This window comes from Coturnix japonica, chromosome 2 (assembly GCF_001577835.2).
Source record: "Coturnix japonica isolate 7356 chromosome 2, Coturnix japonica 2.1, whole genome shotgun sequence".
NCBI classification, from domain to species: Eukaryota; Metazoa; Chordata; class Aves; order Galliformes; family Phasianidae; genus Coturnix; species Coturnix japonica.
In genome coordinates this window covers 12,781,805-12,798,334 of record NC_029517.1, presented here as the reverse complement: position 1 = coordinate 12,798,334, position 16,530 = coordinate 12,781,805, and the positions used below count along the sequence as shown (strand labels likewise).

General features: G+C 45.5%; 2 protein-coding genes across 5 annotated transcripts in view; one reads left to right on the top strand and one right to left on the bottom strand.

Moving 5' to 3' along the window:
* The window catches only part of EPC1 (enhancer of polycomb homolog 1), a 38,716-nt gene extending 34,462 nt beyond the window's left edge, over positions 1 to 4,254 (bottom strand). For both annotated transcript variants that reach the window (XM_015853144.1, XM_015853145.1), the window contains exon 1: positions 3,831 to 4,254. In XM_015853144.1, coding sequence (XP_015708630.1) covers positions 3,831 to 3,983 — 153 coding nt within the window. In that variant the 5' untranslated portion in view covers positions 3,984 to 4,254. The remainder of the gene's footprint in view (positions 1 to 3,830) is intronic.
* On the top strand, positions 4,182 to 15,098 carry LOC116653015 (transcriptional regulatory protein AlgP-like). 3 transcript variants are annotated; one of them, XM_032443044.1, is made up of 2 exons: positions 4,182 to 6,246; positions 14,651 to 15,098. In XM_032443044.1, the coding sequence occupies exon 1, from the start codon at positions 4,201 to 4,203 to the stop codon at positions 4,873 to 4,875; it is 675 nt and encodes a 224-aa protein (XP_032298935.1). In that variant the 5' UTR covers positions 4,182 to 4,200; the 3' UTR covers positions 4,876 to 6,246; positions 14,651 to 15,098. The 3 variants fall into 3 exon arrangements, with proteins under 3 accessions (XP_032298935.1, XP_032298937.1, XP_032298936.1); XM_032443046.1 differs by lacking the exon at positions 14,651 to 15,098 and adding an exon at positions 13,564 to 14,192; XM_032443045.1 differs by lacking the exon at positions 14,651 to 15,098 and adding an exon at positions 12,420 to 12,539.
* Positions 15,099 to 16,530: the final 1,432 nt, after the last annotated feature.

Here is a 16,530-nt window from a genome sequence, read left to right as displayed (position 1 = left end):
GTTTTATGGAGAGGACACAAAACCTGACCCTGACCAGACTGGGTAATGGTGAAGTTCACTCAGAGCTCTGCTAAATTAGACACGTTCCACTAGAGAATACATCCCGAGCATCTCATAGCATTTGAATGAACATCAGGTCACCTCCAACAGCTTGTATATAACATTTCAAAAGTGCTCTACAGTCACGTTGTTATCAGGAAATAATGATTAAGGAAGCCTCATAACAACACTTCATCAAGCTTCCCTTCAACATCTCCCACACCCAGGCAGGGAACAGAACCATAACTGCAGGTTTAAAAACACCAAAAGCACATTTTCAGCTATTGTCAACTGTTTATTCCAACACCAGATAAAACACTATGATACAACATGCAACTGACAACAGCATGCAGACTTTATGCCGCTTTCTGTGCAATGTACAAGTTGCAATACAACACTGCTGCCAAGGAAAACAGAACCAAACCAGCAGTTACACAACTGACCATTACAGACTGTGGGCACTTCACTGTTATAGCTACTAAAAACACTGACCAAGACAAGCCTCACGGGACAAAGAGTTAAGAAGAGGGCAGAGATAAACCATTGAGCCATGAGCTTTGTTAGAAGTGAAAGTTAAGAGAGTAACGCAATAAGCAACAGGGCTTCTCACCACGGATCTCCTCTGCCTTAACAGAAGGAGGGAAACACTGACAAACTCCACCTGGTGAAGAAATGCCCATCTACCTTACACAAACTTTAGTGCACACAGGCTAAATGGAAATATAACATTAAATACCTTACTACAACCAGAGTTACGTCAGCATTTACATCAGGATAACTAATGCACCCCAAAGAAAACACAAATATCAACATCCCAATGAATAAGGACTGTTATTTACCGCAGAAACATCATGAGAACTCACTGCAGTGATGTACACGGCAACACACGCTTTGTACAGCTGGTAAAGCTGTGCATGACTCCATAAAACACAGCATGAACACGATAAAAAGCCGGAGCCTCTTCAAAGAGCCTCAGAGCAGTTACTTTCCTCACTAAGTTCAGTTCTCCTCGCTCTGCTTTGCCATCTCCCTTATGTCCCAGCCTCGAGTCTGAATTGCCAGGTAAAAAGATAAACAAACAAACAAACCAAGAACCAAAACAAACCAAGAAAGAAAACCAACACGGGCCACACACATTAACATCTTGAGAGAAAAATGCCCCCTGAACAACCAACAGCTCTGACACCCCCCTAAGTCCTTACTTCAGCAGTTTGTTATGAACTGAACTCAATATCTGCTTTACTACACATTACCAGTGCCCTGCTCCAGCTGTTCAAATCCCTGCACTAAGGACACACTGATTCTGAGATAACACGGTGGATGTTCAGTACTGCATAGGAACACACTTACATTCGGATGCTTACATTAAGAGATGCACACACCTCCTGACTGTTTTTGGTCTCTTAGGTTTAGTAACAGAGTTGGTAACAGCCACATGCTGACCCAATGAACTTGAGAGCTAAACCAACTGTCAGAGCACAGTTATCAGGCAGCAGCTCCCAGCACCACCTGCCTGTAGGACAAACAGCATTGCACTCTGAAGCCTTTCACCTCCAACCAAACCCACTGACTGAACTTCTGAATTAGTAAGTAAAGTACACGTCTCCTGCTCAGTAGCAGGGTCATCACTTGAAGCTCCTCTGTTTTCAGGTCCTTTTAAAGCTGCTACATCTCTACTACTTGCTCCATATTTCAGAACGTAGAAGGGGATCGGTTTGGGCTTCTTTGCTTTCAGAAGACTCTTACAAAACCACCACTGCTTATCTGAAGTTTCAAGTAGTGATAATCAAGATGTGCTATTTTCCATATTTGTTCTTTGTAGGAACAGGATGGGAGAAAGCTAAGATGAAAGGGAAGCAAAACCAGATTCCTTTTGATGCATCAAAACACTAATTAGTCATTTAAATACCTTGTGACTCAATGCTTGATTATTAAACCTCTGATTGCATTTTTCCCTAGGGAAAGTTATTTTGTCAAGAGAACAGCTCTAAACTCCAACACGGTGTTCATTTCAAATTACATTTATGCAAGGCCTCAAAGCAACGTTACGAGCCTGTTCAGAAAGTTTATCACAGATGCCCGCCCTCCTCTCCCCCCACGTTCTTGAGAAGGCCTGGCCATCTGTAAAGAAATGGATGATGTCCATTACTTTAATGGAGCATTAGAACACTGTTAACTAAGTCTTCTGTTGCTACACACCACAAACAACTTCCAGCTTCCCAAAACCCCGTGTGGCACGAAGTTGAGGGAGGAGAACACAGCAGGGCATTACAGCCATGACAGGCACCACAACCACCATAAAGCCCAGGATAAAACTCAGTGCAGTGATGGGAGAGCAGGAAGGAAATTGGGCAAGTCTGCAGAAAGAAGCAGGAAGAAATTAATGCCGTTTTATGTAAGAAGCCACTAAAAGGACTGAGGAAGGCACCTGTGTTTACTGGTAGGGAATAGATTGCTCCTGGGGGTGTGTCTGTGCGTGTATGTGCATGCACAAGCATTGAGAACAAAGGCACGAGCAAACTAACTACACAAAGTGTTTGCTTGCACCTACAGCTCTACAGTTTAACCCTCCAAGCTTCATTTTGCAAACAGAAGCATCGTATTAACCACAGAACCAAAGTCCTATAATTAACAAGCAATTTTCCCTCGCTCGTGACTACTTTCCCTTGGCTAGCACCTCTCTGTGGGTTATGGCAGACAAATACCCCACGTCATTTTCTATCCCAAAGACTTATAAACGCACAGTAAACAGAACAGCTGCCTGACATTTACACAAGAATATACACATGCATTCAGACTTGTCCACCAAAAAATAAACTCTGCAAGAGAATCATCATAAACAAATCTTCAGATTCTGGGGCAAGCAGAAATTAAGCGGGCTCACAGGTCAGAATGCACGTGCATTGGTTCAGAACAGCCTTCATTCTACCACACAGAAAGTGTATCAGCACAGCACTACGGCCTGAACAGCACTAGCTCATGGTTACCACAACAACACAAGCAGACCTCCAACAAAAACACAGCTCTGCAGGTGTACATCACAAATAACTGTACACAGAGCTTTGAAACACTCCCTGAGCTACAGAAGGGAAAGCAAAAACCTCAGAGCAGTTACTGAATGGACACAGCAACGCACCAAGGTTGGTGGTGCTCCATAAGAAACAAATCACCAGCTAATCCAGCACTGCAGGAGCAGAGCAGCCCTGCAGAACACACACACGTTTCCATGTCAGACGCGCAGCTCAGAGTTTGCTACACCCGTTAGCACCGAACTTCCCAGCGAATGGCAGCCCGGCAGCCCGGCGGCAGAGCGAGCTGAGGGAGCACAGCGCGCTCCCGCCACAACTTCCTGGCGCCCCCCGCGGCGGGGCCCGGCCCGGCAGCGCCACCCCGTGGAGCCGCTCGTTGTTGCCGTGCTGTGTGTGCCCGCTCTATGCGCGCCGTGCGCTGCTGCCGCACCAGGCCCGAGTCGAGAACCAGGAGACAAAATGGCGGCCGGGCGAGGGGTCACGTGACGCCCTTTGTGCCTTTCGGGGCCCGGCCGCAGAACCGCGAGCCGCCCCAAGGGGAGAAGGGCCCGTGGGAGAGCGATGGGGGCGGGGGGCAGCGGGGCTCCCGGCTTCACCTCCCCAGCTCCCCCACCAACCCCCCGCCCCCCCCCTTCCCGGCGGGCGGGGAGAGCGGGGAGAAGATGGCGGCCATTTTGTGCTTGGCGCAGAGGAGAAAGGTGGGGCCCCGGGTGCGGGGGGGATGGAGGGACCCGGTCGGGGAGGGGGGGGGGTCTCACATACCGATTCCTCTTCCTTCTCCATGCCCGTGGGCATCTGCGGCACGGCCCGGTTAATGGAGGCATATTCGGCCAAGTCGGGCAGGTCCTCGCAGCGGAAGACGGGCAGCGGCTTGGACGCGTCCAGCGCCCGGGCCCGGAACGACAGTTTGCTCATGTTAGGCGGCGATGGCGGCTCCGGCTGGGGAGGGGGGGGCGACAGCAAGAGCGCTCCGAGCTGAGAGCCGGACCCCGCCGAGCGCTCTCATGGAGAGACCGCGGCTCCCCCGGCGGGGCGGGGCGCGCTCCGACACGGGGCCCGGCGGCGCCGGCTGGGCTGGGCGCTGGCTCCGCTCCTCCGCCGCTCCGGCTCCGCTCAATACGCCACGGCCAACATGGCGGACATTAAACCTCGACTGGCCGCCTCTTTCAGCCAACCCCAGCGCCACAGCCATTCCCACACTGCATCGCGCAGCGCGCGGGCACAGCGCCGCCCGGGGGAGAGAGCGCGCGGCGCGGGCACGGCAGCGCGGGCACGGGAACCAGGGGAGAGCAAGGAGAGCAAGGAGAGCGGCCGGGCTGCACCGGGACACAACGCCCGCACCGGGACACAATGCCGGCACCAGGAGCCGCCGCTCCTCGCCACCCGGCGGGACGGGCGCTATCCCTCCGCGGCCCTCGGCCGGCGTTGGCCGCTGCCTCCCGAAGGGAAACCTGCAGCCTGCCCCGATAGACCCGCAGCCCGCCCCGGGACGCTGGGGACAAGGGCTGGTACCGCCCGGCCGGCCCCGTTGCTGAGTGCGGCCGGGGCAGCCCGTCCCGAGGCCTCGCTCCCTCACTTACCCCTCATGCCGGCGCTGGGGCCGCCCGTTCGCCTCAGAGCGCGGCGCCCCAACCAACGGCCGCTGCGGCGCCCGCGGGGTCCCACGACCGGCCGAGGCGGAGCGGCGCCCCGAGCCCCGCGGCAGCGCTGCCCGCACCTCGGGACAACGCGGCCCCTGAGCACGGAGCTCGTTCGAAACGCGGTGGCGGCCGCAACGCGAGGAGCTGCGGGCGGCAGTTCGTTATAGCGCTGAGCTGCGCACACGTGAACTGCTCCAACTCCTGTTTGCATTGAACCACCGCTCCAATACCCGCAGCAGCGCTCTCCTATGTGGGGAGGGACGCTCCGAGCCGCCTTTCTCTCACTGACATCTCCCCAGATCAGCCCCATACGGCTCACAACACTCATCACAACACTCATCTCCCTGCCACCGATTCGAGGGAACGCTGCAGGCGCTGATCCACCTGTGTCTGCGTCCTACCGCGCTGTGACTGGCGGCCCGCAGTTAAATCGCAACACGCTTTAAGTTAGTTTTCAAACAACCAGAGCACTGCTTCAATGTACATGTTCCTCCACGTCTGAAGCAAAAGATGATAGTTCCCTTCTGTTTATGAGACGCAGTAGCTGAAACCTGTTCTTGCTCTGACACGTTTTAGTCCTGGGAAATGGAACTTCAGGAAAAAAGGATGTACAAACATGAAAAGGACTTGATTCATTTGCTGATCTCTTAAGCCTGCATGTCCGACTTCCCAACAGGAGCGTGGAACTGCTTCACCTGCACTCACAGGCTGTTGGGACAGGGAGCTCTGTCTGCATGGAAACGGGTCATGAATGTCACTTCCTTTAAGGTATTTGGCTTCCTTGTTTTTGAAGGGATGCTGGTATGAACCGAAGGGTATCACTGTATTCATTTCTATTCCGGTAATGACAGCAAAGCCAAATGTAAAAATTACATCTTGCTTTTTCATGCTAATATTAAAGCTTAAGCATTCCCTACCTGGAAAAAAAGTAATCCTAAAATAAATGGCATCTAAAACTTTGACAGAGTTTTCAACAAATACTGAATAATTTAGTTTATCCAAATAGCAGCCGGATGAGGCAATGCAAAAGATAAATAGCAGCACATTGTCACGCACAGGCTTTGACCTCAAACACCCAGTGAAAATGAAACACCTGGAAGCTAAGCAAAAAATAAGGCAGTGATGTACGACTCTCCACTTCCACCGATGAAAGAAAAACAATACACAACAAAAAACAAAGCACAGAAAACATCCTGAGCTATAAAGAAAGAATACTCCAGTTTAAGCTTATCCTCAATTGACCTTTGCATTTCTAACCCCTCTATGGGCTGAAGAAAAGCGCAGAGCGTGCAGAACGGACACTAACACTTGGACACAAACAGGATGCATTAAGATGAAATGTTGGCCCGAAGCTCTTGGACTCATCAGCTTTTAATGTTTTACTAATAAAATACCGTCCAACTATTTTGTGGCAGAAACTGATGAGACCTCAAAATCACCTTCATTAATCTGCTGGTGAGATGAGATGAGGACTGTGATTTGAGAACAAGGATATTCCAAAGCAATGCGACATCAGCACCAATTTCTGTTCTGCAAAGGTGATACCAGGAACAGTGCAGAGCTGTTCAGAGGCAGGTGTTAAAACAGACTGATGGATGTTTCTATTTCACCTTCCTCTTTTAGCACTCACAGATATATTTTACATTTTGCCATCTTGGTGACATTTACTACAATGCTTTTACATTACATTTGTAGACAGTGGCGCTGCTCTCTGACAGCAGTCAATCTAAAATTGCTGTCATGTTTTGCGTAACAACCCAAAGGCTTTGACAGCACTCTGTAAAAGATCATTAAGTGTAAATATAGCTGCTGCAGGAAAGTACTATTCTTTTCCCTTAATCTTATAAACAACACATAAATGCATTTATACTAAAATCAAACATACAAAAGATGTGTTGCTTGTCTGGATTATTAAATGAGTGAACAACATGTTAGGCAAACATAACGCAGCCTTTCTCTAGTTTAAAGTTGAGAAAGTTTATGGTATCCATTCTCATAAGTGAAAATTAACGGCCTGTAAGGGAAATGAAATGCAATGAATACAAGCATGTGAAACCCTGAGGATGGTTTCTTCTTTGTTTTTTTTCTAACAAACAGATGAAGATAGTTCGGTAACATCAGAGACTTTCCTTTAATGCTCCATCTATTTATGATCCCAAAGAAATTATATTTTAAAATGAGCTTTACCAAAAAGAAAGAACTCTGCACAATGGTTTTAATACATCATCTGTCTAGATGGTAAAATAAAAGCAGATTTCAATACGCAATCAACGCTACTACATTCAGATTGAGCATCGTGGGAGGACATCCAGCACTTTGTTCCATGCAGCTACAGACAACGGTCTCTTACAGCACCTGAATGGGGTTTATGAAGCCTAATTACTTAACTTTCTATTCAGTTTCTAATTCTAGATGGACCCTGACAGCTGTTTGTTGTTGTTGTCTCTGTTTAGTTGAAAATTCATTTTTCTGGTTTGTAGATTAAAATTTCTTGGAATCAAAACCAAAACGCAGTTTCATTAAACATGGGTTGTCTCCTAGGCAGGTATTCAGTATTCTCTCCCATTCTAACAGTGTTTGTGATTTCTAGTCACAAAATACCTGTACATAAAGGACTCATGGCTTAAATGGTGCACGTCACTTTTGGTGCTTTCTGGAATCAAGTAGCTCTGTATCTTCATGATATAAATTTTAAGGAGAAAGTTGCTTAACTTACAGTCTCTGTTTTTGCTATTTTCTTTTTAGTTCATCTCCAGTTATAAAAAGGTAAGTGTAATATAGAGAAGCCAAAGGTTAAAATCAGGTACAGTACAGAGGCTGACTCGTATAATGTGAAGGCCAACATTACATGTATGAATGAGAAAATAAATCTTCATAACAGTAAGCAGTACTAACTTTGAACAATTGATGTCATTCCACTCTCCAGCCTCACTGGAAGGCTACTCTGTGCCCCCACCATTCGTTTCAGAATGACTTACTCCTGGGGTATTCAAAATAGCATAAGTGGTTCTTCATCCTATAGTAAGAGGTAATGGACTCTGTACGCATATTTCCAGCTGACATTTGCTAGTAATTCTTCTGTTCAAGTTTAATCACCAGCTATCATTTTTAATGCATTATATATAGCTACAAATAGCTATATTCATTTAAGTCATCTTGGTGAAGCGCTTGCAGTTTGAATTAAAATGAGATAAGTGTACGCAAATATGACACTAAAGGTTATTCGTTTTATGAGAAGTCACACTACAGCAGTAAGTGGTTGCATACGGAAATTATCTTAACTGCATAAAGATTTCAACCATAAATGAATTGATGTAATTCACAGTGAATTTCACCTTCTCTGCTGATGTCAACTACCTGTTCTAGAAGAGATAATGGAACTGTCAAACATATTTAGAGTGTTCAGACACCACACTACAGAGCTGGTATAGAATGCCTGTGGTATCTCATGCTGTTTTCTGAAACACTATGTACTGTCTCATAGTGTTGATATCTCAAAGGGTGGTATATTCACCCAGTTATTTGAGGAATCCACGGTCAAGATGTAACAGGTACAAAGCTTGCCTGAAGTTCTTGGTAAATCATAATCTGAAGTAGCAGTTGAGATAATCTCTGTTCCTCAACTCTTGCCTCAAGGAGGAGGAAAGATCTTCCTCTTTTATATATACACGTGTATATATTTATGTATATAGATAAGCATGTAAGACAAACCTGACAGATTTTTGATTCTGCACTGAATAGGAAGGTACACGTACTGCAAGACCAACTATTTACCTTTCATTCTTCTGTAAGCACTTTTATTTTACACTTCAGAATACAGAACAGAGCTGAGAAGGGATATTAAAGCAGCCAATACTTCATTTCTGTTCCCACTCACCACCTAGCAGTAAAAACAATCCTTTAGACTACTAAGCTGCCTATTTATTTTTATTTTTTAATGCTTATTTTTTAATTTGAAGATATAAAAGCCTGATAAAATCAGGAACTGGGAAGTGTTAAGCATGAGTATGTGTTTTTTCCGCTATAGAACCAATGACAGCCATTCTCATGAACATTATCTTATAGCAACGTCTACTAAAGCAGTGCTTCAGAACTGTCTTCACCATTCAAAACAGAAATGCAGAAATTAGCACCAAAATCTGAAGTTTCAGTTCATTGCAAGAGGCCACACTTTAAACTGAATAAGGAATTCCCATGTGAGCAGAGGATTTCACACTTTAAAACTAAATGCAGGAAGTCAGAAGAGAACTTTATTTTGCATTATGACCAATAGTTGTCAGGCTCTGAGCAAGAGATTGCGTTGCCTTCATTATCAATACTGGCTTAAGATACTGTGGTCCTGCTCTGACACATCTTTGAGAGGCTGGGAATGTTGATACCAGGTGGGGGACAAGATTTGGCCAGACAGAGCAAGTGTGTTCTGAGCAGAGAGCTGGCCGGATTGATCAGCAGAGCTATGATCTAGATTCAGCAGTGGAAGGGGATGTACTTCTGAGTGATAAAGATGGACCTGAACAATAGCACTTGAGGAAGCAGCAGGGAAATACCTGTGAATTGCTCCCCAAGGGAGGGCTCCTCTATAAATATAATGCTGCTGACAGCCCAGCTGAAGTGCCTCTACACCAATGCACTCAAAAGGGGAAACAAGCAGGAGGAGGTGGAAGCGATGGTGCAGTTAGGAAACCGCAATCTAAGTGCTGTTTCAGAAACGTGATGAGACAGATCACAGGAGGGGAATTCTGCCATCCAGGGCTACGGGCTGTGTAGAAGAGATACACAGGGAAGGAAGCTTGGAGGAGCTACGCTCTGTGTTAAGAAATGGACAGACTGCAAAGAGCTGCCTCTGAGAAACACACAAGATCAGGCTGAGAATTTATGGGTTAAAATTAGGGACTGGTCCAATAAAGGACATCCGGAGGTCAGGGCCTACTACAGGCCACATGGTCAAAGAAAGCTTGTTAGTGAAGCCCTCTTGCTTCAGCTCCAAGAGGCTTCGTGCTCACACGCTCTCATCCCAATGGTGGATTTCTGCTATCCAGATATCTGCTGGGAGACTAATACAGAAGGCTATAGGCAATCCAGGAGACTACTAAGATGCACTGAGGACAAGTTCCCAGTTCAGGTATTGAACAAACCAGCAAGAGGTGAAATGTTACTGGACCTGGTGCTCGCTGATAGAGATGATAATGCATGGCAGTCTCCAGTGACCAGAAAAAAAGTGGAAACATCACTCCCATATTTAAGAAGGGTAAAAAGGAAGCCCCAGGGAAACGCAGGTGAGAGTTTCAGCTCTATGAATGGGAAGATCATGGAACAGACACTGAAGCTATGGTAAGGGATAAGCAAGATGAAGAGGGTGAAGTATACACTTCCATGATTAAAGGCTTGAGTACACGCTGAGAGCACTCAGTGAAAGAAGCTCTGCAGAGGTCCTGGCGTACTGCGTCCAGGCCTGGAGCTGCCAGCACAAGAAAGACATAGAGTTGTTAGTGCAGGTTCAGAGGAGGCCATGAGGATACTCAGAGCGCTGCAGCACTTCCACAAGGAAAGGCCGAGGGAGCCAGGACTGTTTAGCATGGAGAAGACCGGGCTCCAGGGAGGCCTCATTGTGGCCCTACGGTAACTAAAGGACATAGTCTGAGAGTTTTAGGACAAGGGGGAACAGTTTTAAACTGAAAGATGGGAGATTTAGGTTAGAATGTGGAGAAGTTTTTCACTCAGAGGGTGGTGAGACACTCAAACAGATTGCCCAGAGAAGCTGTGGGTTCCCCTTAAGGGTTCAAGGCCAAGATGGGGCCGTGGGCAACATGGTTCAGCAGAAAATGTCTCTGCCCACAGCAGGGAGGTTGGAACCAGATAATCTTTAAGGTCCCCTTCAAACCAAACCATTATCCGACTCTCTGTGGCCACACTGCCTCTTCATTCATGTCAGCATACTTGCTTATGAAGCTGCTCTGAATGCCAAGCTGGGAACTTTAACAACTCAGCAAAAGGAAACAAAAAACAGCTATATAAATCATGAGGAAATTCAGTTAAGAGATCCATGCCAAAAGCTATGTTCCCTAGTGAGATACAGCTTACTGCCACTGCCCTCCTCCATTTCATGATCCATTTTGTGAAGGCCATACACCCTATGGCAGGCTGGAATGATAAAAGCACATGTAAAAGGATTTGTGATCAAAAGTGACCAAACTAGGTGCAATTTAATGCATACTCAAAACAGTAAAACACTATACTGTATATTTGAAAGCCTTTACCTACCAGACTAGCATCTAAACTAGTGTGTAACTAAGGGAGTTACTGTTTTCCTTCTGACTGGTTACATACCATTGCTTATGGGCAGCACTGTATATTTTCTAATACATTTAGAACAGATGACCTTTTTCCACATGTGCAAGTAGTGAGATGCCATTTTAGTAGAGCAATCCTGCTTGGAGACTACGTTGAGCTAGTCAGCCATACATGTTCAAAAGTCAAATCCAGTATACTTAAGGAAGAAGGCTAAACATAATCCTGCAATAAACAACTTACTGTGGCCAGTACTGAAAACCTAAGCTGAACCTGAAAGGTGTTATGCCACTAAGCAACATCCAAAATGAGAGTTAAAGCCACTAACAATATTATCTGTCTGGGAGGAAATTAAGTTAAGAGAAGGACAGTAAAAGCCATTACTGAACTTCTACAATTGCTCAAAATAACCTATTAGAATTAAGTAATAAGGATTTTATTAATTTATGAAAATATAAATTACTATATAGGAGTGGATTCCTTTACATTATGCACTGTAGTTTGATTAACATTTCTAAGTTAAGTTTAAGATAACGTTACTTAGACATTACTTGTCATGTCTAATAACTAATCACTATTGTATTTACATACAAGTACTTTATGCATGCTTGTGTGTGCATGCACGTGTAAATGACTGCACTGGAGCAATAAAAACGGATGACTGTTAAGGTTAACCTGAGGAAAATACATTGCCAGATGCCTCTCAGTGTTTAGAGAATGCAAAACACATGTGGGAGTTGGGCAGATGTTGAGAATGGAAGTGTTTTTTGGTTTGGATGCAAAAATGAAGTTGTCCTGAGAATAAAGAGAGAACTCATAGTAAATTGTTTTCTCTGTGTCTCTGACATAATTGGGCCCAAACTGACTTGATTCGGGCTAAGGGGTCAGTCACCCTGGAGAGCTGAGGTCATAGAATGGCTTGGGATGGAAAGGACCTTAAAGATCATCTAGTTCCAACCACACTTCTTGGGGCAGGGCTGCCAGTCACTCCATCAAGCACCAGATCAGGCTGTGCAGATCCATCCAGTCTGGCTTTGAATGCTGCTGCAGATGAGGCATCCACAGCTTCTCGGGACAGCTCTGCCAGGGCCTCACCAGCCTCAGGGTGAAGGATTTCTGCCTTACATCCAATCTAAATCTGCCCCTTTTTAGATACTGAAGTAATGTATAGAAGTAGAGTACTTATGAATGAGTATGGACCAAGCACAGTGTATGCATATGGAGTCTATCAAATATAAGTTGTTTTCCCTCTGGCATTCAGCACAGCTTTTCCTTAAGATGCCTATTGCGTATTCGCAATTCAAAGGAATTGCCACAATCACACTGACTGTTCTGCCCTGTATGGATACCATTAAGACTAAAAGAAATAATTTCAAGACATTATTGTGAAGAAAAATGGCATTAAATTTTAATTTTTCTTTAGGACATGAGACTCCCTGAACCAATTCATCAGGGCAAGATGCCGTGCCTGGCATTACAGCTGACAAAAAGCTGCCGGGTAAAAGGATTCTGAGGAAGCTCTCCCTTTGAGCACCAGGTTTTGACAGCAGCACGAAGATTCCTAGTACATACATCCAGGACCTAGGGGATACCTATAGTGTTGAATGGACTGATTAGACTCACCTATTTTTGAGCGTGTTTGAACAAAGCGAAAATGCCCTTATTTGTGTTCATAATTATCCAAGCTGCACACGCCTCTGAGACCAGGGGGCTCTCAATCATATTTAGCAAGTTTCTTAGAGCTGCGAATGGCAGACAGGATTAAGAACTAACATTTCATTACACATACTATGTACATGTCATTTACATACTCATGTAAAATGGATCAGGAAAAGGAGGTTCTACCTTACACATCTGCAATACAGTGATTGCAGTTTACTCGTTGTATTACTTACTGTTAATCCACCAAAGCATGAGTTAACACCATCTTACAGGCCCGTGACCTCAGCTCCCTGCCATATGCTTGTTCCCAGAGAAAAAGCAAAATGGAACCTGACACAAAGAGGTCTCCTCAGCTCTGTTCACTGTCCCTGGGTCAGGGCAGGGTTTTCTATCATACAGTATTGCATGCCTCTGAGCAGCTTTCCATCTACTGCTCTCTGTAGCAATATCTCCCTGCACAGCCAGCAAGGGCAACTACTCATGTATTAGTTACCTTCTCTCTGTGTTGTTTGTAGAAGAAATGTTTAAGATAGGCAGAAATAATCATTTTTTAGCAAACGTATGCATATTCTAAGCACTGCAATGCCTACTTCAAGGTTAAAATTCTGACCACTGATTTCAGACTTTAGCTACTACCAGAAGAAAACTTAAGAAACAGAATATCCTATTAAGGAAACATATAGTACTAATATTATCTTGCTGCTGGGACCAGTGGTAACATGATATACTGGAAACACGCCTGAGCTAAGAGTCTAAAGAAGTGCTGGGGAGCTGGAGCCGCTGGTCATATGTGTCAAAGTTGTCTTTGTTTTCACACCAGTAAATCAGAGAAATTCTGTTTCAAAGTGCTGATTTCCTCCCCCAATTAATTTAGTAAAGCACTTAAAATCCTGGTTTGTTTCAAGGACACAGACATCTTTGTTGCAACATGAATTGCGTTCTTCAGCCATTTGGTAGAAGAGGAAAACACAAAGAATACCAGAAGGTGGAAAGATGCTCTAACCTCTGACTTGCAGGAAGAGGAGCATATTATTTTGTACAAGTTGCAGTCTGGAAGAGGTGTGGAGGAACCTGACTTCCTAGAGCAGGAGAGTCTGGAGCAAGAAAGACATCCCTGATTCACAGCTGGGAAACAGGTTACCACCGAAGAAGGCTTTTTAAACAGAAATCATTGCTGTAACTCGATACTGACATGTGTAATGTGGACTACTACAGATAACAAAGTCATAAAACGAGAAAGGAGAAACAAGATTCTATGTGCAAAAGATTTATAGAATAGGAAGACCTACTTATTCCCCCTTCTGAAACCTTGTTGAGTGTTGAACCGAAGACCAGATGAATAGTTTAGAACGTTCAAAAAGGAAGAGCCAGGTGATGAAGCCATCAAAGTATGTTACCACACATAGAAAAATAAAGACTGTTGATATATGCAGTGAATGAAGCAGGAGGCATGGCCTCTACTTGAAGCAAGTCTCAGATTATATTCTTTCATACCGCAAACACACATCTGGAAAACTGTCTACACATCACTACTGGCTAACACTGGAAGCTGGTTCAATCTGCCTGTGCTCTGTACAGTACATCTGCACCTCAATGACAAGCAGCCATCTTTACCTGCTGTCTCTTATTGACACCAGTAACCTTGGTAGGATGAGCATCAGGAAGGCACACAGAGCTGATGGCAGCACAGCACCAGTCCATCAGTCAGGGTGAGCCCGTATCTTAGAAAAGATTATCTGGTTTACGATAGCATGCCATATTTCAAGTAGTTCTAAGCCAGGAGAGCCAAATACCTTAAAAACGCATATGGAGCACAAAAGGTTTTTAGGTAAATAGGAGAAAATCATATCAGCTTTGCTATCTCAGAATTAGAGGGGTATACAGGGGACAACATTATCACCCCCTCTCCAAGCAAACAAACAACCAACCCAGGAACATCAGCAACATCTAAAAGCCTAACAACAATCACCAATGCAAACTGTTGTGTTTTAGGTACTAGTATTCCACCTCCAGGCACATGGACATGTCAGAAGGGGAAACGTGCAACCAAGGCAAAGCCAGTCCTCAGTAATGGCTTCTCCAGACAGTTCTGCAGGAGATGCAGGAGGTAAATGAATTGCGATACAGCTTTGAGAGGATGCTAAACCTTAATGGGTCCTTATTCCATGTAGGCAACCCATCTGCTGCAAACTGTTTCTTATTAAACAATGGCTCAAAAAAGGAGGAAGCCACTAAGTTGCAAAACACCAGCGCTTCACTCCTCCTTAGAACTTCTTGAGAGGAGTGCAAATAGACATTTTGAGAAGGTGCAGAATCCAAACTGCAAAACCAGTGTCAAGTACCCCCAGCTGAATGGAAGAAAAAAAGCTAATTTCTACCAACAATTCTTGTTCTTGCTGTCCTGCACTAGAAGCTGCCTCTGAGCAGCAGGGCCGCCAGCAGCCGGTTCCTCTGTGGCCTGCACGTACACGCTGCAGCCACAGAAATCACACCCCCGTAGGCCTTGTGGCAGGGTGAGCAGGAGCACAAAACTGCCTTCAGAAGTTCACAGTTTGCTCAGTGTTGTTATCCGTGGATGAGCAAACCAAACACTGCTCTACGTGATGTAAAGAAAAACGAAAGTGGTATCAGAATAACTCAAACAACACAGAGGTTCTCCGAGACTTACAGTAAGAGTTTCAAGGAGAAGCTCTGCTGCTAGTAGTGTAACCACAAATGTGTGACCTGGATCTCCTTTTGGATTCAGGAGATCTCCCAAATCCTTACCAGTGGGCCCCACCTTCACACTTCTCCCAGTCCAAGAGCTGTCTCATGGCCCTGCAGACATAATGGCCGCATTGAGCTTTCATGGCCCAGCAAGGCTTCACATCGCTGCCAAGGCCTCATGCAAGCAGACGGACAGGGAGAAGAGATCCTGAAAGCTGCCTGCATGTGGGTGTCTCTTACCATAAACAGGTCACAAGGTTTACCTAGCCAAGGTAAAGTAAGACCTACCTTCATTTTGTGAGAGAGAGGGAGAGGGACTGTGACAGATCTACCTGAAGCTGTGCCTCAGTTTGCATTTAAACTAAATGATGTCATCAGCAAGCTTTCTTAAACATCTATATGTGCATTTTTCAAGGTTAAGATGCTCATGAGAAATCTAGAGATGGTTTTCAAATAGCAAAATATTTGTCAGATGTATTCCTTAAGAGTAATAGAAGCATAATGAAGACATAGAGGTCTGTGCAATGATCAACTTCGTGTCACTCCTGAGTAATGGGCACACTGATACCTCGGAAGTGTGCTAGATTTGGTGTTAATTTTACTCTCAAACCTGTTGATTTTTCTGCTATATGCTCCGCTGTGGGCTGGGCTTTGCCTTCCCAACCATCTCCTGAGAACATTAATCACTTCTGTTTTCTTAAATGCTGAATATAGTGAGCAGAGAGCCTTGAAAATATGGCACTTTGAGCTGAGGTGGTCTGGGGATTGCAACAAAAGAAAAGGAACACGGATTGAAACATACATGTATAGGCGCAAACCCCTGTTCCAGTTAAAGCAGGAGAGACAAAGCCCACCCACTTCAGGTGAATCCTGGCTACGATCTGAAGAAATAGGGTTACATTTTGCATTCTTTACATCCCCATCTCCCCGCACAACCCGGACTCCTGCAGACAGACACATCCCTGCACGGAGCCCATAGGGAAGAGGCACCTCGGGGCCGATGCCAGCGGTGCACGCAGCCTCTAAGTTCCCCACACAAACAATGGGCGAGTTGCACAACCGGTGCGTGCCGGAGCCTTCCATATTGTATGGAAAATCATCTCAAAGCGTTTTCATTTGCAACCACCGCAAAATCATTTCGGGGGTGGGGCTGAAAAACCTCCACA